The sequence below is a fragment of the Melitaea cinxia genome, chromosome 26 (genome assembly GCF_905220565.1).
Source record: "Melitaea cinxia chromosome 26, ilMelCinx1.1, whole genome shotgun sequence".
In the NCBI taxonomy this organism is placed as follows: domain Eukaryota; kingdom Metazoa; phylum Arthropoda; class Insecta; order Lepidoptera; family Nymphalidae; genus Melitaea; species Melitaea cinxia.
The window spans coordinates 10,557,346-10,580,103 of NC_059419.1; the positions used below are offsets into that span (position 1 = coordinate 10,557,346).

Here is a 22,758-nt window from a genome sequence, read left to right on the forward strand (position 1 = left end):
TAAAGGGGTAACGCTGCCAGTATCTTCGGAACCTTGCCTAAAGGGACTCCTTTTAATAATGTTTTTTAGTTATTATATTATGTTTCTATATATATACTTAAGGTTTTTTAGTTTAATGTAATTTACCTAATTATTATTATTATAAGTTGCTAACATTTGATTATTATGTCAAAATAAATACTTAATTTTACAAATTATATATACATTGAACTTTAAAAATAAAGTGTGTATGTTTATGTACGAACGTAAGAAGTTATACTTCATTAGCTCACTAACTGAAGTTACTTCACGTTGCCAACTTCTTCTTCGTTGACTAGCTAAATTCAGGGTGTCGTTTTTTTTGTGACGGTGTGCGCGCGCATCGTAAAAATTTACTATCATCATTTTTCCCAAATGCGACAAAGAAGTATAACTTCAATAATCATGGATAATGTGAAGCTACCACCGATTAGGAATGTAAATTCTGCAGAAAATAATCAACAAGAAACTCCACAGTTGCTCCCTTAAAACTATTAATTATTATTAATAAACATGTCGTGCATGAAATACTGAATACATGAACTGACAGCACAGCAGGAAATTTCCTGCCCAGAATATGAAGCAGCCCGACTGGGGTACATCGACCTTACAGAAGTTCACAGCTAAGTTATATTGTTTTTAAGCAGCGTTGTGTTCCTGTTGGTAGTTGACCAGAGCTCCTGGGGGGATTGGGGATAGGGTCAGCAACGCGCTTACGATATTTCTGGTGTTGCTGACGTATATAAACTACGGTGAAAGCTTACCATCAGGTGAGCCGTACGCCTGTATGCCAACCTGGTTATATAATAGCCTAGTATATATATAATTAAATAGTCTTAGTATGTGTATATTTATTTATTTTTTGTATACTTACTAGGGACCCCTGAGACTAATCTCAACGGACGTAAGACTCGAAAAGCTCGCAGTGCCTTCACGTCGAAAGCGTCCTTGAATATGCTCGAGAGTACAGTGCTTACCATGCTGGAAAATATATACAATTAAGATTTTATGGATTATAATGAAAAAATAAATTTAAAATTTTTTTTAGAGTTGTATCTGAATATGTTGAAACAAATTATTCTAAGGGTCATCACTTCAGCCTATTGCAGTCCACTACTAGACATAGGCCTCCACAAGTTCGCGTCAAAAATGATATGAACTCATGTGTGTTGCCCATAGTCACCACGCTGGGCAGGCGGGTTGGTGACCGCAGGCTGGCTTTGTGGGCCTGTGTATTTCAAAACCAGCAGTTGGATGGTTATCCCGCCACTGGTCGGCTTTATAAGTTCCAAGGTAGTAGTGGAACTGTGTTATCCCTTAGTCGCCTCTTACGACACCCACGGGGAGAGAGGGAGGGGCTATATTCTTTCATACCATAGCCACACAGCATAACACCATTATAAGGGTACAAACAATTTATTTTAAATTCGTATTCCATGTTTGATTTTATTGCAGCATGTTTAACCACTACATACTATGTCTAAGCGACCGCGGCGCCGTCTATAGTGAGTTTTTTATAGAGCTGAAAGTTTCGTTTCAAAAATGTTCAAAGTTTCTTATTACAATGAAAATCTTTTGACAGGAGATTTATTTTTGTGTTATCCACAAATTGGGGAATTCTAAACAATTTTTAATATCATATCACGCTTAGAACCGAATATACTTAAAATCGTCATATCAAAAATTTGATCTAACTGTCGCAAACACCCTCAGTCGAGATACAGGTTCGGTCCCCGCTGGAACGGTCGATTTTTGATATGATATATTAAATATTAAAAATTGTTTAGAATTCCCTAATCTATGGGTAATACAAAAATAAATCGTATGAAAAATAGATATTGGCCGATTCTCAGACCTACCCGATGTGCACATAAAATTTCATAAAAATCGGTTTAGCCGTTTCGGAGGAGTATGGTAACTATTTTTTATTTTAAGTTTATTCGTAAATAAATAAATATATGTTTATTTCTTTTCTTCAGCTAAAACAGCAGCAAAACAGCAGTCTTATAATATAACACAACCGGACAAAACACGGAACCGTTATCCAAAACTTCAATTTTTGTGTCGCTACTAATTGGGTCACTACGCCCTAAAACTGTATAAACTTTTTTATGTCAAACGATCTCTAGAGAAATACGCTCCCAGGTACGAGCTAGCTGAAAATTGTGTATTTGTTTACAGAATCCTTATCTTTTTAATCAAATGTTATCTAATTTTGTTATTTTAGATTGAGTAAAGATAATAATTAATGAAAATAAAATCGTTTAAGAAAGTTAAACAAACGACAAAGTCAGTACTGCGGTCACCAACCCGCCTGCCCAGCGTGGTGACTATGGGCAAAGCACATGAGTTCACGTTATTTTTGGCGTAAACTTGTGGAGGTCTATGTCCAGCAGTGGACTGTATAGGCTGTAATAATGATGAAGAAAGTTAAAACCTTAAAATACTTAATGTAAATATTAAAAAAACTAGTAGAACAACAATGTTGTATTAAATTAACTGTTGTACAATTTTTTTATCTTCTATATATAATTTTCGTGTCGCAATGCCTAGTTAAAATACTTCTGCGAAGTGGGTGGACAGATTTTTATGAAATTTTGTGTGCATATCGGTTAGGTCTGAGAATCGGCCAACATTTATTTTTCATATCCCTAAGTTATAAGGTGGGAACTAAGGGGGTTAATAACATATATGGTAGAACCACGTTTGCGGGGTCAGCTAGTACCTATATGTTATATCTGTTTTAGCTATATAAAAAGATAAAACCGTGATGTTTTCCAGACAAGCCAGGAAAGTGATAGGTACAAAAATACTGTAGAGGTAGATTTTAACTTACTACTAACTTAATAAGTACTTATGAACAGACATTTACCCAATAACAACGATGGTAAAGTCGAGCAGATTCCAACCGTTCCGGAGATACGAGCCGGCGTGCATGACGAAACCGTACGCTATGATCTTCATCACGCATTCCCCCGTGAATATCACTAGAAATATGTATTCGATCTTTTCCTGAAACATACATAAAATGACTCATTTCGCTCATTGTGGTGTTCAACGGAAGTATGGTCTAAATATGCAAAAATGTTGGACAATGATTAGAGGGAAAAATGCCAAGTTGTTTTGAGAAATTCCTTTGTTTACAATAAAATTCATTTTAATTTTCATTCACAAAATAGTTTGGCACAAGTCACGTTGACTTGTGCAGAAACTACTTCGTCTATCAACAAAAATTCCCATAAATTATTCTTGATTGATAATAATCGTTCCTGAGTAGTCTTATGAACAGTCTAATCGCTGGTGGTCCCGGGTTAGATTCCCGTCTACAGCATATATTTGTAATTATACAAATATTTGTTTTTTGTTTGGAACTACTCGCATGTCCTTCTAAAACTCTCCTACGTGCATCGGCGAACACGTCAAGCGCCGGTTACAATTGTTGTCACAAACACTTAATAGTGAACACACAGGGAAATTGCCCGCACACCCTAAGTGGTGTAATGGACTAACTACAACCCTACACCCCTTCTATGAGACGACTATTCCTTGAGGACTTGGGATGCTTACATGCTGATTCAGATTCATTCAGATGGTTCACATTTGATTAAACTACCAAAAATAATAATACGAATACTTACTAAAACCCAATTCGTGTAATTTGAGTCGCTCGCGGGAAATGGAGTGTAGACTGCTAAAGCTACGCAATTAGCGAATATTGTTGTCAATATCATCCACTCGAATGGCCTGATCTTTGAGTTAAGGAAATAATTAAATAATAATAAAAATAAAGTTAGGAGGATACTATATCGTACTTATCTATACCCAAATACGATAAATCGTGTCTACAGATGTACTCAACACAAGCGATAGATACGATCGGATGTAAGGAAATAGGCTGAAGTTACAGAAAAGGTAAACAGGAAATTGGATTCCGGTCCTCTAACACAACCTTTAAAATACGTAACTGAGGAAAAATATACATAAACTATATTTGAACTGTATTTAACTAACTGTTAGATACTGGGTTTTGAAATAATAAAATCGTGCGCTTTAAAACTATATTAACGCTTAAAACAATTTGAAATTACATAAACTACGAGTATATACTAACGATCGGAGGAGCAGATTCTATATTTTTCAAAATTTAAAAAAGGTATGATGACAGTTGTTGCGAAAGCCGCTGATTGGTTGAATTCGTATCCAGACGACTTTCAATGTTGCCAAGTAGTTAGGACACTAACTATAGTTCGACTTCCGTCAACCCGCGTTGGAGCAGCGGGTGGATTAAGCTCTCATCCTTCTACTACACGGGGAAAGAGGCATATATGCCTAGAAGTAGAATATTTTAAAAGTATTCTTACAAACTGATCCAGTTAAACGGATATTTCGCGTTGGAATAGAATGATTGGAGTGTAAAACTTTTGTTCCATCGCCTCTCGATAGTGCTTTGAATTTGAGCCAACTTTTTACAGTCGAATATCCGCACTTATTAGCTACCAATTTTAGTCGAAATATGATAGAAGAAATTTACAAATATTTGTTTTTGTAATTATTGTGTTTTGTATTGAGAAATTGTTACTTAAAATTATACTGTACCGATTAATTCTTTTTATATTTTTGTTTGGCTCTTAATTGTCAGGACAATATTCTGAGGTCAATTTTGAAATCTCTGTGTTCTTTAGTGTGATGTAATTGTGATTTTTTTTTATTGAAGTTGGGGCAAGACACTATTTCAAAGCCAGCTCTGCGGTCACCAACCCGTCCGCCCAGCGTGGTGACTATGGCAAAACACATAGTTTACTCCATTTTTGGCGCGAAATTGTGGAGGTCTATGTCCAGCAGTGGACTCTAATAGGCTGAAATGATGATGATGATGATGAACGATGAAATAAACATTTGAACTGTTACCCTAATTTAATTACTACTAATACTTTTACTACTAACTGGCATCCTACGTACAATGCTTTAGATATTTAAAATATTTCTTTAATTATTTTGTATGAAACAAATATTACAGAAACCGTAATTCGATACTAAATATTCGTGACTACTTCAATTAATTATATGACCTAGAGCGGTCAATTTTTGATATGATATTCAAAAATGTTTAGAATTCCTAATGTGGGTAACACAAAAAATAAAAATCTTAGATATTAAAAATAGCACGGTGTCGTCTCCTGTCAAAGATTTTCATTGTAATATGAAACTTTGAATAGTTACGGGTTTCTGTAAAGAGCTCACTATAGACGGCGCCACGGTTCGCTTAAACCGAAAATTAAAAATTATCATATCGAAAATTTCGCTCGAGCGGGTGCATCGTTCCATAGCTTAATTGGCTAGAGCGCCGACACGGCAAGTCGGAGACGCGGGTTCGAACCCCGCTGGAGCGGTCAATTTTTGATATGATATTCAAAAATGTTTAGAATTCCTAATGTGGGTAACACAAAAAATAAAAATCTTAGATATTAAAAATAGCACGGTGTCGTCTCCTGTCAAAGATTTTCATTGTAATATGAAACTTTGAATAGTTACGGGTTTCTGTAAAGAGCTCACAATAGACGGCGCCACGGTTCGCTTAAACCGAAAATTAAAAATTATCATATCGAAAATTTCGCTCGAGTGGGTGCATCGTTCCATAGCTTAATTGGCTAGAGCGCCGACACGGCAAGTCGGAGACGCGGGTTCGAACCCAGCTGGAGCGGTCAATTTTTGATATGATATTCAAAAATGTTTAGAATTCCTAATGTGGGTAACACAAAAAATAAAAATCTTAGATATTAAAAATAGCACGGTGTCGTCTCCTGTCAAAGATTTTCATTGTAATATGAAACTTTGAATAGTTACGGGTTTCTGTAAAGAGCTCACTATAGACGGCGCCACGGTTCGCTTAAACCGAAAATTAAAAATTATCATATCGAAAATTTCGCTCGAGCGGGTGCATCGTTCCATAGCTTAATTGGCTAGAGCGCCGACACGGCAAGTCGGAGACGCGGGTTCGAACCCCGCTGGAGCGGTCAATTTTTGATATGATATTCAAAAATGTTTAGAATTCCTAATGTGGGTAACACAAAAAATAAAAATCTTAGATATATGAACCTGGTAAACAATTATATCGTGCTTATATTTAATTTACAATAAAATTATTACAAATAACTTACAAATTGTTTTTATGTACCTAAACATCGTATTTTCGACAGTGCTGAAAAGAGAGTCGTGATATTTTTTCATTATTGTTTTCTATGATTCATAATGTTGTATTACTTGGTGATTTTTTTTTAGATCATGTTCAGTTTACATTCAGTAAATTTTAGCATCTCTCGAGAGTTGTGCCTTGTGCATTGCACTAATGGAAGCCAATTTTATTTTACTCTGCATGTATAATTCTGCGTAAATAGTTTTTGGGTTGTGATTTTATCTCAGATTGCCTAATTCATCATTTGTCGCTTATTTTAATATGAATTTGAAGTAAATCAAATCAATATAGTATTTTTACGTAATATGATACCTCTCACCAAACTTTCATCGCAATAAAAAGTCTAATTAAAACTTTTGCAATTAAATATACGAAGATCCATATTGTAGACGTAGCTTCACTCATTTATTGAAATTAAAGAAAAGAACTGATCAGAATATTAAAATGTGATAAATTATTTCATATTAATTACGTAGAGAAAAATTAAACATTATTATAAGGAATTGCTATGAAAGATAACTGGAAGGCAGATTAGTTAGGTTAGGTATTCAGTGTTGTAGGACCCCAAAAGACCATCAGTAATGACTAGTACGTGATGTTAATTCATTAGCTGTTCAGTTGCCGTGTCATCGCATCGTCTAATCAGCTAGGTAAGCTAGATATATTGATAAATCTAATTTGACCTTATCGCCGCTCGAAGTGGGGTTCAGATTCTCGACTCCGTTTGAACGAATATTAATTGGAAGTCCAGTTTACTCGATCCATACTGTTTTTAATCGTACGGTCCGACTGATGGTGAGCGGATACCGTATACTTATGAATGCTGGCAATACCAAAATTGAGGTATGTCCCAAGTCTGGCTGCGCAAAATTCTGAGCAAGGTTACTGTTGTGCCCTGACTCAATTAGATGCCATTCATCTTGGATATAATTATATGTATTAGGAAAAGACGTTACTCCTGGTAGGAAAATTAACCTCCCAAAGAAGTTAAGAAATTCCAATCTTTTTCCTAATAAGAGAAATAAGCCTTCGTCTTCAGGAAAGACGTTTACAAGCTGATTCAGATCAATTTTGATGATGTGTTTACCGACCTTGGACCGTTTATGAATGATTCACTGCAAAACTTCTCCATTTATTTTCTTTGATATCTCACAATTTTCCTTAATAAACAAAGCATATAACGTCAACAATTTTTTTGCCTTTAAAAATTGCTATAGATAAAGAATTTACTAACATAACAACAATTTGAAATCACATTTGACTTCAAATCCTAACAAAAAAGAACATTTTTTTCAAACAATTTCAGTCAGTCAGTCAGTCAGTCGGTTCAGTCTATTGCAGTCCACTGCTGGACTTTGGCCTCCCCAAGTTCGCGCCAGACATCCCGGTTTTTCGCAATCCTCATCCAGCCTACATATAATTTAGTGACAAAAAAATCTTACAATCACGCCTTACAAACTTAACAAAAGGTCACACGAGAGTCATTTCGATCAATATATTTATTGTTTTCAAACAAAATATAAAAGCGTATGTATACGGTATTTCCTGAAGGGCAATTTCCAAATATTTGTTCCATTCATTCATACATACGCGCCATTACTTGGCGCGGCGCCAAATTTTTTTTACGTGTTTCACGTTGTTTTGTTTATTTTTAAAACTAAAGGGCGTTGTTCTTTTACGTGTTAATTCGGTTCTTTTATGTGGTGTAGTATTTTTGAATTTCAATCTCTATAAATTTGTACTTTGTTGGGGTTTTCAAATAAACGTCGAAGTTTAGTGGGGTGCTATTTTTATAACTATAGACTATTTGAATATGGTTTCAAATTAAATGAATCACGGAAATGAAAGTATAAAACAAGAATATTAACATTTCACCAAATCTACTGATCTCTACTCAAATCTATTTCCTTACTATGTTAAAACATGTTATAAATAAGATGAAAACCAAAATATTAATTAATTTAAATAATCCTGTCCAAGAAGAGATTTAAAAATATATAAATGTTAAATGTAAAAAATAAAAAGCTGCCGCGTCTTTGGAAAATCTCAATGATTAATTAATCAATCCTGACTAAAATACGCCAGTAACAATGCTATGTCTATCTGTTATGTAAAGAAACATTTCAAGCTAAGCGTATGCCGAGGCGTTTGATACTCAGATCTCCACAGCACAGCGCAGCGTTGACAATTTTTATTTGTTTCTATTTGTTTACTTCTAAAGAAAATTAAGAAATCAAAAGTGACAAAGAAAGTGTACTCGTAGTACAATGGTAATGTTGTTCTTCTATTATATAAAGAAATCTTTCAAGCGAGACTACATTCATGTTGGGACTTGTGAGATGTAAGTCGTAATCTGTGGATTTGTCAAAAAAAAACAACAAGTACTCGTACAAAAACTACAAGTACTCGGAACGTTCTGAGCTAATATATTGTTTGGGAATGAGATGGGGATTCTTTTTCGTCATTAATTCTTTTTTAACTCAGATAACCGCAGCACAGCGCAGCGTTGACGTAATTTGATAACTGTTAACAAGCTATACACTGCATATACTTTTATACACTGCGTATGAAAACTGCCGCAGTCCTTTCAATTCCGAAATGAAAGAACATATTCCTTTTTGGTATGTAACACTCATTACGTTATAACCAAATTTACGCAGTAGTTCACAGTTACTGGCTGATGTACTAACGCTAGCGCATTTGATTCCGCTAAAATATTTGTCTAACAAATATTTGTTATGGTCTGAATGTTTGTGACCATGTCTTGTGTTTCTAATTTTCTACACTGGATTTAAATCCTAATAGCGACTAATTAGTGTTTATTCAAGCGATTTGTTATTTAGTATAATGAGCTGTAAATTACCTTTGCCCAAAAGCTTTTACTTTTTATGATAAGGGTTCAAAAATACTAAAACATTACACACACACACATACACACACACACATGGAGAGGTTAATCGTTTGACTTCAATCATTAATAGTTTGACTAGCCCGTTGGCGCAGTTTGTAGTGGCCCTGCTTTCTGTGCCGCGGGTTGCGGGTGCGTTTCCCACCTGAGTCTGGGTGTAATATAATATTTGTATTTATATATTTATATATGTATTATTTTTTTGTACATTTATCAAAAAAATATGTAGTTATAACAATCGGCTGTTACCTGTAACACAAGCATTAAGTTGCTTACCACAGGAACAGACGACCGTCTGTGTATGTTATATGATATTTATTTATTTATTTAATCACGACATTTTTTTCATCTAAATAAATGCCTATAAACAAATTTAGAACTGAGGCATGTTGTTAACCTGAATATATCTTCTTGTAAAACTCATTACCTTCATTCTCAATACAAGTGCTATTTCCATTGGGCTTGTTTTACTAATTATTTCGTTGAAAGTAATAATAAATATTTCAACAAGTGACTATGTGTTAAAATTTCACAATATAAGTACAAGTGATCTCATTTTCATACGCTTTGACAAGTTGACAAACGAATTCGACAATCGCTAAATAATGTTATCTCGTCCCGTTGATTTATTCGACATTGACAAATTATGTAAAAAAGGTGTCACTTGATTTTTGTGTTAAATTGTTACAATAATATTACTGTTACAGTCCAAGTGATTATTTTGAATAAGCCGTATCATAATAAAATCACACATGTATTCTTCTACGTGACATTAGCAATATCATTTGTGCTCGTTTAGGACTATTGAAAGCCATTAAATCCAAAGAAGAATAAGAAGAAGATTCACAAGGTCACACTGATATTAAAAATAGAAGTAATTACAAAATAACTACGCAAGTTTGTCGACCTAGTTGTATATATTTAAAAAAAAAAAAAATTTTCCGAATTCAAGCAAGATAATTAAAAGAATACACTTATTTTTATCTTTCACACAAACTTAAGCATAAAAATACAATTTTTATTGATCGTTTGCTGTAGCGATTGCAATTGCTATTCCCACTTGTGACAATTATTGTCGCAGTTGAGTTGCTGCGTGTCGCAAAAAACGTATGAGTTCTAGTGGAACCCGTGTAATGTGAAACTTTTATTTAGTATTTCTTTTTTAAATTATATGTTTATCGAGTATTTATCGATTTTTTTCTATGCTATAAACTAATATTATAAAACTGAAAAGTTTGTTTGTTTGTTTACACGCGCTAATTTCAGAAATAGCTGGTTGAAAAAATTTGTGTTGTATAGTCCATTTACCGAGCAAGGCTTTCCTAAAATTATCTCAACATACGTTTATTCTTAGTAGGTAAAATACTTTGCAATAGTTGGAGGAATTCTGGACAATCGAGAAACAACTACGAAAATCTAAAGAAGTTTCGTCGAAAATAATAAATTAGTTACGCGAACAGAAAGTTATAATACTCGAGTACGTTTGCAAGCAACAATAAATCAAAATGAAATTGCTAATATTGTTAACTAGCTTTCTGATCGCAACTTTGTCTGCTTTGTTTATACGATTTTGGCTGTTCCATTTTCTGCCGTTAAAATATAGCCTATGTCGATCTACATAGCGTTCTCCTGGTAAAAATATTTTCATTTTATTTAGATTTTTTGTATAGATAAAGGAGAGAAATATTTATTAATTTCTCGTAACTGACACTATGAAACTATCAATAATCCTAAAATCCGTAAACAATCTTGCTATGACTCATAGTGACCATAAATATCAACGTCAGTAAAATGCCTAAGGATGTCTTTTGTGGCATATATATAAGTACAAACAGGCAAGTGGTTAAATTATTTTGGTCCAGCTATTTTTAACACAAATGTGACTCACTTAGGTACTTGTACCAACTGGGTTATGTGACTAAAATAAACTTTGAACGGTAAAATCGTTTGTGTACATGAAGTATGAACATGAGTTTATGTAATAATGTATATTTCAGACTAATTATAGGTTAACTGGACAGTTTAATATTGTAAGGGACTGTTTCCTTTTCTGGATATAAAGCACAGACTTAATAGTTCTGGTCTCCTACCATAGGAACACAATATTGCTTGAAAGCAGTATTATTTATACCTCCCCAGTCAGACAGATGGGCCCCATCTCAGTAAATATATACTTATCATAGAATTATAACCATAATGCTTTAAGGAAGGTATTCATGATAGGTACAGAAGCCGTTTGTATCTTGGTCATTCATCACACGGAAACTACTGAATGGATTAAAATGAAATTCCATACATACTATGTAATATGTACGTACTTATAAAGTTTAATACAAATTGAAGTCAATACTGTGTTAACATATGGAGCCGAGACGTAGTGACGAAGGGACTGGTTCACAAGTTTAAAGTCACTCAACGTGCAATGGAACGGGCTATGGCGCGAACTTGGGGAGGCCTATGTCCAGCAGTGGACTTCCATAGGCTGAAGTGATGATGATGATGAAGTCAATACGAGTTAGACCACTAGATACTTTTAAACAAAGATCAGTATATATATGGAGAGAAGCGGTAAAAGTCTACATGTATAATTGGGAATGTCATCGCGTATTAAGTTTGTACACATGGTTTACGGGTTCGATTCCCGGCCGAAATAGATAGTTGTATATGTACAAACATTATTTTCCGGTTTTGATGTGTGTCTTTATGTGTCTCCCCACTATGCTTCAGAGAACACGTTAAGCTGTCGGTCCCGGTTGTTATCATAAATACCTGAACCGCCAACCCACAGTGGAGCATCGTGGCTCAATCAAGCTCATATGTTTCTCCTACGTGGATAAGGCCTATGACAAGCAGTGAGATGTTACAGGCTGAATGGTTTAGCGTTATATTTTAAAGTATTCTTTATCAAGATATTTTTATTAGTTTTATTTATAAAGATAAGTTAGTTCACATAACAACGGCGTTTACGCCAAAAATATTGATTAATTATACAAAAGTCTTAAAACAGCAACAAAATATTTTACGATTACTCATTTTCGTGTCACGCAATATTTTTACCGATGATATAAGAAATATTTTCCAAGAACTACGATTCGAACTCATCATAATAACTGTATTTCCTCGACCTTGTGCCGGCAAGTCAATACGAAATAACAGCCAATATTTGTTTTATAGTAAGCTTGGTGTACTATAACCCATATAGTCGGGCATGTGTTTGTAAAGAAATTGAGCTTAAGTCACCATACTGACCCAATATAGATTAGCAAATATCACAAAGGTTTTTTGTAGAAGAAGCCCATTTCTTATTACAAACTGTGGTCAATAAATCATTCCAATAAGGAAATTAAACATTCAAACCATTTTTTTTTGTAAATAAACAAAATCGTCCAACGTTTTGAAGGTCACATTTGTTCTGAAATTCCTTGCCAACCCGGAATACGATTTAGTGAACGGACTAATCATGCTTGGATAGATTTGGCGTTTAGCCATCGAAGCAGGTATTGCAGTTTTTACTATCATTAAAATAGTAGAATGTAGCCAGCTGGTGGTAAAAGTGTAGTGAATTAAGACAATGACCTTAAGTTGAAATATTGTTTAATTTTGGCTACCTCAGAATGCTAAGTTTCAAATATGATCTTTTACTTCATAGTTTTAATTAATGTATCGTTAAGATGGCATTGGTTATTTGAGGATGGAATAGAGTTTTAGTTTGTAATAGGGCTGCTGAGTTAGCTATAAAATAATAAACGTCTCACACTAAACTGGCGTGAACTTGTGGAGGCCTATGTCCAGCAGTGGACTACAATATGCTGAACTGACTGACTGATTGCCTACATTCAACTCAAACTAACGCGTCGTCCGAGTCCTAACGGTACAATATGCTATTAAATTGCAAGGCTTAGAAAAAAGATAATCAAAAAGGGTTTTAATACGGAAAAAAATATTTGTTTTTCAGTAAATACTTATCAAAAACTAATCCAGTTAATTCTTGCTGTTACAGTATGACTCATTTAATACTTATCCTTTAGAGTAGAAAACTTAGTATGGCCAGAATTTTTCCATATGTTAGAATATCGGTACGTTTAAGACTTTAATCAATCTAAAAATTATCTTACGGAATGTGATCCAGCTTTTGTAACGCAAATAGCAAACAAAAGACAGTTTTTTTCTGAATCTTAATTACAATTTATCACGTAATTGGTATAAATGATTCTTTACCGCTTCACAATGAAGATTACCAAGTAACTTATCATAAATTGCTAAAGCATCTAACTTCGAGTTTTGTTCGGGAAAGTTTGTAAATACATTATATTAAGTTAATTTTATAAAGGATACTTCCATTCAACGATGTCTATACAAAGTTTTCTCAGCGGATTCTTGAGGGTTAGGCAGAAGAGAGCTCTTTTCGGTCTCTCCTGTTGTACCTTTGGCCCTCGTCGAGGGGTTTTGCGAGGGGCCACGGGGACTGGTATCAGGGGTCCGGCATCTGGTGTGGGGTTGGCGGCTGGTGTAGTTGGAGTCGCAGCCACCTCCTCGCCACCACCTTCCGTGGCATTCATCTTGACCTATAAAAGATAGAATAAGATTGGTTACATATTTCTTTGCAGTATTGTAAAGATGTAAATGCTACTTTTTTGCAATCGGTAAACTTTTGAACTACTAAGACCCTTTTTTACAATTTTCGAATTATTACATGGTTAATATTATATTTATTAATAGTAAGGGAATCTCCATAGCATTTGTGTGAAAGCGTGAAGGAAATAGTAAGCTAAATTGTACTGTAAAATAAGTTTATAATGTTTCTCAAATATTCCTCCAGAATGGAAGCAGTTCCCTTTGTTTCTACAATCTATCATGTATATTGTTGACAATTTAGTTACCACTAGTATTTATGGAGGCTCTATTGGACTCTGTGGTTTCTTTGAATTGGATAATTTTTTAAACAAATTATTATTCTATACGGTAATATTTAATTGGCCCGTTAGCGCAGTTTCGTTCGTTCATTTCATTTAGTGGCCCTGCTTTCTGCTAGGTAGATTACGGGTTGGATTCCCACCTGAGTCTGATTGCAATATATGTATATAAAAAAAATAGCATCTGTAAAAAATAATACAAATATATATATTTGTATTATTTCCAGGTATGTTTATCCTAAATAAATGTAGTTATAATAGTCGAATTTTACCTAAAAACAGGCATCCAGTCGATCTAAATTAGGAACAGACGCACTTGTTTATTTTGATCAAATTTATATATTTTTTTTAGTTTTCAATATTATATCTAAATAAAATGAAAAGTATTTTTTCCTTGAAGTATCTTTACAATATTAAACAACTTTTAAGTATGAAAAATACTCATAAACAAAAAAATCTTGACTATTGCGAGTTCAGTTACTCGTTATACTGTATTAATATTCATTTTGCTTCTCGCCAATGTTATAAGACATGGATTATGACCTTTTTACGATGCTTTTACAGATAAATTGTCGACGGACGACGATGTTAGCGTATCATTTGAATACGGTCCATAAAATATAGTGTATTAAACAGAAGGCAAATTGCTTTAAAAAAAAAAACTATATATTTTCATTTCTAAAATTCATAATATACTCTGAGGAACAACTTATTGGTTTGTTAGACCCTTACAAATAAAAAATAATAATACTACGCTTCAGCCTGTAATATCCCACTCCTGAGCTAAGCTTCTTCCCCATGTAAGAGAGGGATCAGAGTGCAACGTCGTTGTTGAGGCGCCGCCGACATGGCAGTTCACGGCACACGCACCATTAGGTACACCAGAGCGGTCGTCAGTGTAATGTTACAGGTTGAATGAACCAAATAAAAACTATTCTAATTTGAAAAGAGGTATATTGTAGGTATTTTGTTTTTAAACAGACTTAACTAATATAGTTATGGTAGGTCCGACATTTCACAACGTTATTGAACGAAGCAATCTGTATCGCTACGTGTATTGTTATTCTTCATATTCTTTTTGTATTGTCATCGTTTTTTCAATAAAGTGCCTTTTTGTCGAAGACGAGAGATATCTCGGCGTATTGCGCTGTCCATTTTATTCTTCGATTGAATTGTATTCTGGATTTATTTTGACGTTTCAAGTCAGTCGATTGTGTTTGGTACATTGTTACAAACAATAAAATAAATTATTTAATCAGACCGGTAGTTGGTGAAATTAGTGAAATAAACACAGTCTTTCGCTTAATGATATTTTTTTTATATTTATAGGTATTATTTTGAATTTGTTATATGTATGTTATTTTGTTCGTATTGTGTCCATCAATTTTTATTTTGAGATATTATTTTTTATTTTCCATTAAATTTTGGTATGTTACAGTACTTATTTTATTTTATTTTATTTTATTTTATTTTATTTTTATTTTTACCTTAAACCTACCCTAGTACATTTTCCTTCTATTATTAATATACAACATACACTCATGTCACTCATTATCTGTGTGGCTACATCATTTCAACCTATCACAGTCCACTGCTGGACATAGGCTTCCACAAGTTCGCGCTAAAAATGGAGTGAACTCATGTGTTTTGCCCATAGTCACCACGCTAGGCAGGTGGGTTGGTAACCGCAGGGCTGGCTTTGTCGCGCCAAAGACGCTGCTGCCCATCTTCGACCTGTGTATTTCAAAGCCAGCAGTTGGATTCTTATCCCGCCATCGGTCGGCTTTTTAAGTTCCAAGGTGGTAGTGGAACTGTGTTATCCCTTAGTCGCCTCTTACGACACCCACATGAAGAGAGGCTTCTCTTAGCGTGGGTGTTGTAAAAGACGACTAAAGGATAACAATGTACCACTACCACCTTGGAAATGGAACTGTTGAAACCAACCAATGGCGGGATAACCATCCAACTGCTAAATTTCAAATACACGAAGTCGGGTAGGAGCGTCTTCAGTGTGATAAAGATAGCTCTGCAGCCACCATTCGGCCACAAGTTTATGACAGGTTTTTACACTTTCGACCCTTAGTTCCCGGCAGCCCCACTATTCCCAGCTACTAAAGAATGCCGGTGGACGCTGGATGAGAATTGCGGAAAACTGGGATTTCTGGCGCGAACTTGTGGGAGGGCTTTTGTGCAGCAATGGACTGCACTAGGCTGAAAAGATGAAGGTGATGATGACAGTCATGCCGACTATAATAGATATTACTATTCTTTGGCAAACCAATAGTCTAGAAGTTGCTCTACTAGCGATAAGGCCGGGGCTTTTATTTTTTTAATCCTTTTTGTGCAAAAAAGAGTAAATTTTATCAATTAATCCATACTTCCGTATAATTAAGTACGATCAGAGACAACAGACTCATATAGAACACTATAAACTATAGTTTTATCATTAGTGTAAAACTATAAACATATAAAAAAGACTTTGATTACACTTTTGTTTGCAAAAGCCATTAATCAACGCTGAAATGACTCGCTGTAAGCTGAACATGTCACTTATGTCGTTATTCCTATCAATCATCCGTGTTGCTGACTATTAGTATTGTCAGAACTTTGCAAAACTTCACCTGATCTAGGTCAAGTACGTATATAAATTATTCTTTCATATATGTTTATATGTACATAGTGTATGTCCTTTTATAATGCAAACGAGTAAGTGACATTTTCAATACTTTGAAACCCTTAAATCACTCACTGTTGGACTGACAAGGATTCATGGTCTATGTGGGTGATCTATGAAAGTTTTGCTACATGTATTATTTTAAATAGAAATTATTTTTGTTACTTGTTAATCTTTGGCGGAAAATATATAAAACAAAAAAAAAATACAAATATGAAATATGAAAAACCAATTTATATTTTAGTAGCAAAAGAGACATTCTGCCAGCATTATCATCACTCTCCCATGCGTATATAATTTATAATGTAATAATATACCATTGATAGATATTAAATGATGAGATGATTAGATATAGATGTGCTGTGTGGCTACGGCACTAAAGAATTTAGCCACCCCCTCTCTTCCCGTGGGTGTCGTAAGAGGCGACTAAGGGATAACAAGGTTCCACAACCATCTTGGAACTTAAGAAGCCGACCGATGGCGGGATAACCATCCAACTGCTGGCTTTGAAATACACAGGCCGAAGACGGGCAGCAGCGTCTTCGGTGCGACAAAGCCAGCCCTGCGGTCACCAACCCGCCTGCCCAGCGTGGTGACTATGGGCAAAACACATGAGTTCACGTTATTTTTGGCGTAAACTTGTGGAGGCCTATGTCCAGCAGTGGACTGTATAGGCTGTAATGATGATTAATGATGATAGATATTAAAAATATAAGAGGATCCAAAGCTGACCCCTGCTGTACACCCTTTTAGCATAAATTTCGGAAACCTTTTTTAATTTATGTTTGGAAGATATTTTATTGACTGGATTACGTCGAAATTCTATTAGCGTGCATATGAAGCAACGAGGTCAAGAGCTTTACCATTGCCTTCGATAAGTTTGTTTCTGTAATGTCGTTATGTATTGCATACAGTCCAATGGTTCTAAAAACCACATAATTCACATAAATCTAACGTTTTTAATTAAATAATTTCTGTTTTTTTTTTTTTTTTTTTTTTATAATAGAAATAATTGAAACAAAAAGTTTAACCTTACTTTTGTTGAAACCTTATTATTATGGAAACTGGATTTATGTCAAAACATTGTGAAAGTACACTTCATTTTTCTGAATAATTTTCTGATCAATCGAAATAAACCCATTTTCATAAATTAATCTGTTTCCTTTTGTAACATCAAACACATGTACCTAACAATTGTATTTGCTCGCAAACGAAAAAAAAAACCGACTTCGATTACGTAGACAAGTAATACAACGTAAGTTGATGAAAAAAATTAACAAACGCACTAGTCATCACTACGATTTTCGAGAGTTCCCCTCGATTTCTCTCGGATTCCATTATCAGATTGGGATATCTCCTTTCTAACAAAAAAAGAATTATCAAAATCAGTTCATAAACGGCGAAGTTATCCCCGAACTTATGTTCGTATCTACATAAAAAAAATACATATTATATACGGTCGAATTGAGTAGCCTCCTGCTTTTTTTGAAGTCGGTTGAAAAAACGTTGCAACGCGTTCAGGCTACAGCTAGTAAAAAATAATATAAAAAATAGTAGAAATTCATTGTAGCAGATAATTGTGTGAACAAGTTAGTGAGTTATTCCTATCTGTATGTTATCTACCTCTTAAATCTTAAATATAGACTAAGTAAGATTTCAGGAAAAAAATTCTAAGACCTATATTTTTAAACAAATTTTACCTGATATTTATTTTCTTGTGACGTCGGTAAAAAAAGGTATGAAGCATTCTTTTAAAATTAATGTGAGTTGTAATATATTTTCGTTATAAAGTAGGTAAAATGAAAATTTATTGATTCAAGATGGTTCGACTAAAGTGAAAACCGGATTCTCATTTTACCTTCATAAATACTAATGACAGGCTGTGATGATTAAACACATTTTAAAGAGATGTTATGTATGAATATTTCTTAATAAATTATTTAAAAACTTATTTACCGGTATTTTAGATTAACTAGTGTTCACCCGTGGCTCGGTTCACGAGTTCCATTTATTCTATCGTTTTTGTCTTGTTCGTAATCTCATTCATCTGTCGCATCTAATAAAATGTATCACATTTGTTATTCTTGCTACTTGCTTTGTTATACTTGCTATATATATATATATATATATATATATATATATATATATATATATACAGGGTGGGGATGACAATACGACAATAACTTTGACATCGTATATGTAATGATATTCCAAGCCCACATACAAAAAATCAATAAAATACATCCAGTAGTTGTATATATATATATATATATATATTTTTTTACTCTTAGTCATATTTCAAGACTTAGAAGCCAACATCACAAAACATATTTATATTTATAATATATAAATTAGAGCTTACAAAAAGAAATCATTACCATTTATTTGACTTGAGAGACGGTATTTTTTTCATATTCAGTTGAGATAAATCCAAAGAAAAATCCATTGGTTCAATAATGAAAAAGTTCTGTCGTAATCAAAACGAGGCGAGGGTCGACAGTCGGAACAAGTAGCAATGACGGTTTAGCACGTGTACTGGAACGACTATTTTTAATACAGTTGCGAAAAAATGAAGCAATTTAATAAAATAATAAAAACACAATAAACTCAACTAACTTAACATAAATTTCTGAAAAATGGCGCCAACCGTAGAATATAAGCTGAGTTTTTTTTTCTTCACCCATTCTGGTAGGCAAAGGGAACTATGCCCATACAGCCAAGTCTTCAGTAGAAGTTTTTTATTGATATGAAATGAAAATGAAATTTGATGAGATGAAATGAAATGAAACCTAACCAAACTCATTCAATCAAATCATTAAATCTGATATTGAAATAAATTAGTAGCTTCTTTTTAGAAATATACGTATTTGCATGAATCATAAAAACTTCTATGATTTTTTTTTTGTAAAAACTTCATGGTTGGTTTTTCTTTTTAATAGGCATTATTTTGACAGTTGGGAAAGAGAACGCACGAGCTCGGGAAAGGTAAAAAAAAGCACGAGTATGTAATAGCCCACATCCCGAACGCTATACGTGCCTGCAATACGCCACTTTTTGAGCAACTGTATTAAAAATAATATTTTAATTGAGTTTATACTTTCTTTATACAATTTTTCGTTGCCCATGTTTTAAATCTTCGAATTTCGGTACACCTTCACCTAAAGCTTAACTATCACCCATTGCGTGTTTAGGACTCGTTTACACGGTACATTACACCGCTAACACACTATTTATGGACATATTTACTTGTTAGCTTAAATAATAAAGGTAAAGCGTTGTTGGAAAAGGTTTTAGGGAAACTAGGCGTACAATTGAATCAACAATTTTTTTTTTTTTTTTTGGTATAAAATATATCTTGACAGATCAAGTTTGAATATGGAATGTCTTTTCAAATATATTATGTTTTGTCTGTGGTTTTGTTGATGACGTTATGTGATATTTATACTAAAATAGCTGATTTTTTTTTTTTCGTTAATATATAATATTTATTTCGATTTTCTGTTATTCTTTCATATTTTGTCCTGAAAATAACACATACTCACAAGAAAAAGAGTTATTTCATTTGGTACAGTTCAGAAGTTGTGCGTACATACTTCTTGGAGGGTTTTTAAATATACGTAGTTTAATTAACTTTTTGATTATTATAAAACTAACTTTAAAAATATAACAGAAAATTCGATTAATTATTTTAGACATGAATGAGACACGAAATATCTATATCAAATGGATAAGGTACTAATCAATAATAGTAATATTTATTTAATACATTCGCAACGCAGATGCTAAATACTTATTACAATGTTTAAGCTTACTTCATAGGCGTCAGTTATTTTTTCTATAACATAAGAGTTTTATAAATTATTTACGTGATGAACGACATTTTGTTTATCTCAGGGAAAGTAAAAAAAAATAGTAAAACATTTACATATACAGTTTCGATAAAATAATATAAAAAAATAATAATAAAGGCTGAATTGCCTAACGTCCCATACCGAAAAAGTAGAATAAAAAAGATTTATTATCTGTTTATCGCGCTATCACTTGTTAGCGGGAAAACGTACCGCGCTTCTTTATGAAGATATTGTCGTGTGTGACGTTAAAATCTCATTAATTTTGATATTTAATACCTCGAAGTTTTATTAATTACTAAAGTCTAGTATATTTCGTTTTTATCTATAAATATAAAAACCTTTAATTATTTACTGGCTCTACATCGCATATTACCCTCGTAGCTCCCGATCCCTTGGAAATCTCGGATTAAACAGTATCCTATGTGTTATTTTACATAGATAATTTTGTAATATTATTAAGTTACATAACAAACTTGTTTAATATTATGAAGGTTATTGATACTATTGTATATTCTGACAAAGTAACCGAGTTGAAAGCGTATGGTTTAAGAAATATATTTATTATTGTAATTGTCTGCTCGCAAACGAAAAAAAAAAATAAGTTCAACTACATAGAGATAATACAACGTAGGTTGACGAAAAAATAGTCAAGTAAATACGCGTTATCAAAGATTACTCAAAAAGTAGTAATCATATATCGATGAAATTTAAATGAGTAGTCAAATAAGAATCATCAAAATCGGTACACCCGGTAAAAAGTTATGAGGTATCTATCATACAACGTAGGTAGACGAAGAAATAGTCAAATAAATGCACATTATTAGATTTAACTTGAAAATTACTTGTCAGATCTCAATTAAATTTAAATAGAACATTATTTGCACCATCTTTCGATTAAAAAAAAATAATCGAAATCGGTCCACCCTGTCAAAAGTACTGAAGTAACATACATTAAAAAAAATACAATCGAATTGTGAAACTCCTCCTTTTTTGGAAGTTGGTTATAAATTAGGTATTCGTGTTGGTAATTTCAGAAACTAATTACTATTAGAACTACGAGTTCCCTAATCGAACAACAAGCAATTTAGTACATATTATGTTTTATTTACAAACAGAATTTTTTTTCGAGGCTACATTTATGCGTGACATTGGCCAATTTTAGTTGTAATTAGCGTTAAATAATTTAGTAGTAATCTATTTCTATAAAATATTTATTATTATTCTTATAAATATTTTAAAACTAAAATACATTATTTAAAACAAAAACCTTGCGATAAAAACGAAAAAAATCGTTATAAGTGAAATAAATGTAATAGGTACATACAAATTATATGTCTGTATGTATTTGTTGTTGTATTTGTTATATAACTGCTACAAAGTTTTATTATCTATACAAATAAATAAAATTGGAGTGTCTGTTTGTAATTAAATATAAAAATTATGTTACAATGGCTAATTTTATACGTTTGGACTCACTGTACTTATTCTACGTCTTGTTGTTTGTCTGTGATGTTTAATGTGATGAGTCACGTATCTTTTATGTTACTATCCTATTAAGTTTAATTTTGTTTTGTTTTGATTTTCAAGTCATTTTAGAATCGACTTTCAATACTGCCCTTTTGTAACTGTACTAAGATGTTTAAATAGAAAAAAACCTATTATTGGCCTTGTTATTGTTAATATTATGTTAAATATCTAATATATAAAATTCTCGTGTCACAGTTTTCGTTGCCATACTCCTCCGAAACGGCTTGATCGATTTTGATGAAATTTTATGTGCTTATCCGGTATCTATGAGAATCGGCCAACATCTATTTTTCATCCCCCTAAATGTTAGGGGTAGTCCACCCCTAAATTTTTTTATTTTATTTTTTAGACAAAATTTTTAATTTATATTTTTTTATGATACAACATTAAAAAATACATACAACCCTAAATTTTCAACCCTCTACCATCAACCCCTATTTTTAAATAGCGTTTAGCAGCAAGACAACGTTTGCCGAGTCAGCTAGTTTTATATATATACCCATTGTAACTCTGTTGGTATTCAAATAAATAAATAAAAAACATAAATAATAATAAAGCTATCTGTATAATTTTCGGTCGCAAGTTCAATCCCCGCTCACGACAGACATTTATATTGATCATATAGATGTTTGTCGTGGTCTGGGTGTTTGTGCTTGTGTATTGTGTGTTTCTGG

General features: G+C 33.2%; 1 protein-coding gene across 1 annotated transcript in view; it reads right to left on the reverse strand.

Moving 5' to 3' along the window:
• Positions 1-13,678, reverse strand: part of LOC123666569 (muscle calcium channel subunit alpha-1-like) — a 58,567-nt gene extending 44,889 nt beyond the window's left edge. The window contains exons 1-4 of the mRNA XM_045600676.1: positions 13,455-13,678; positions 3,657-3,762; positions 2,891-3,030; positions 893-999 (exon numbers count right to left, since the gene is read on the reverse strand). Of these exons, the coding sequence (XP_045456632.1) occupies positions 893-999; positions 2,891-3,030; positions 3,657-3,762; positions 13,455-13,678 (577 nt within the window). The remainder of the gene's footprint in view (positions 1-892; positions 1,000-2,890; positions 3,031-3,656; positions 3,763-13,454) is intronic.
• Between the last annotated feature and the right edge of the window lie 9,080 nt (positions 13,679-22,758).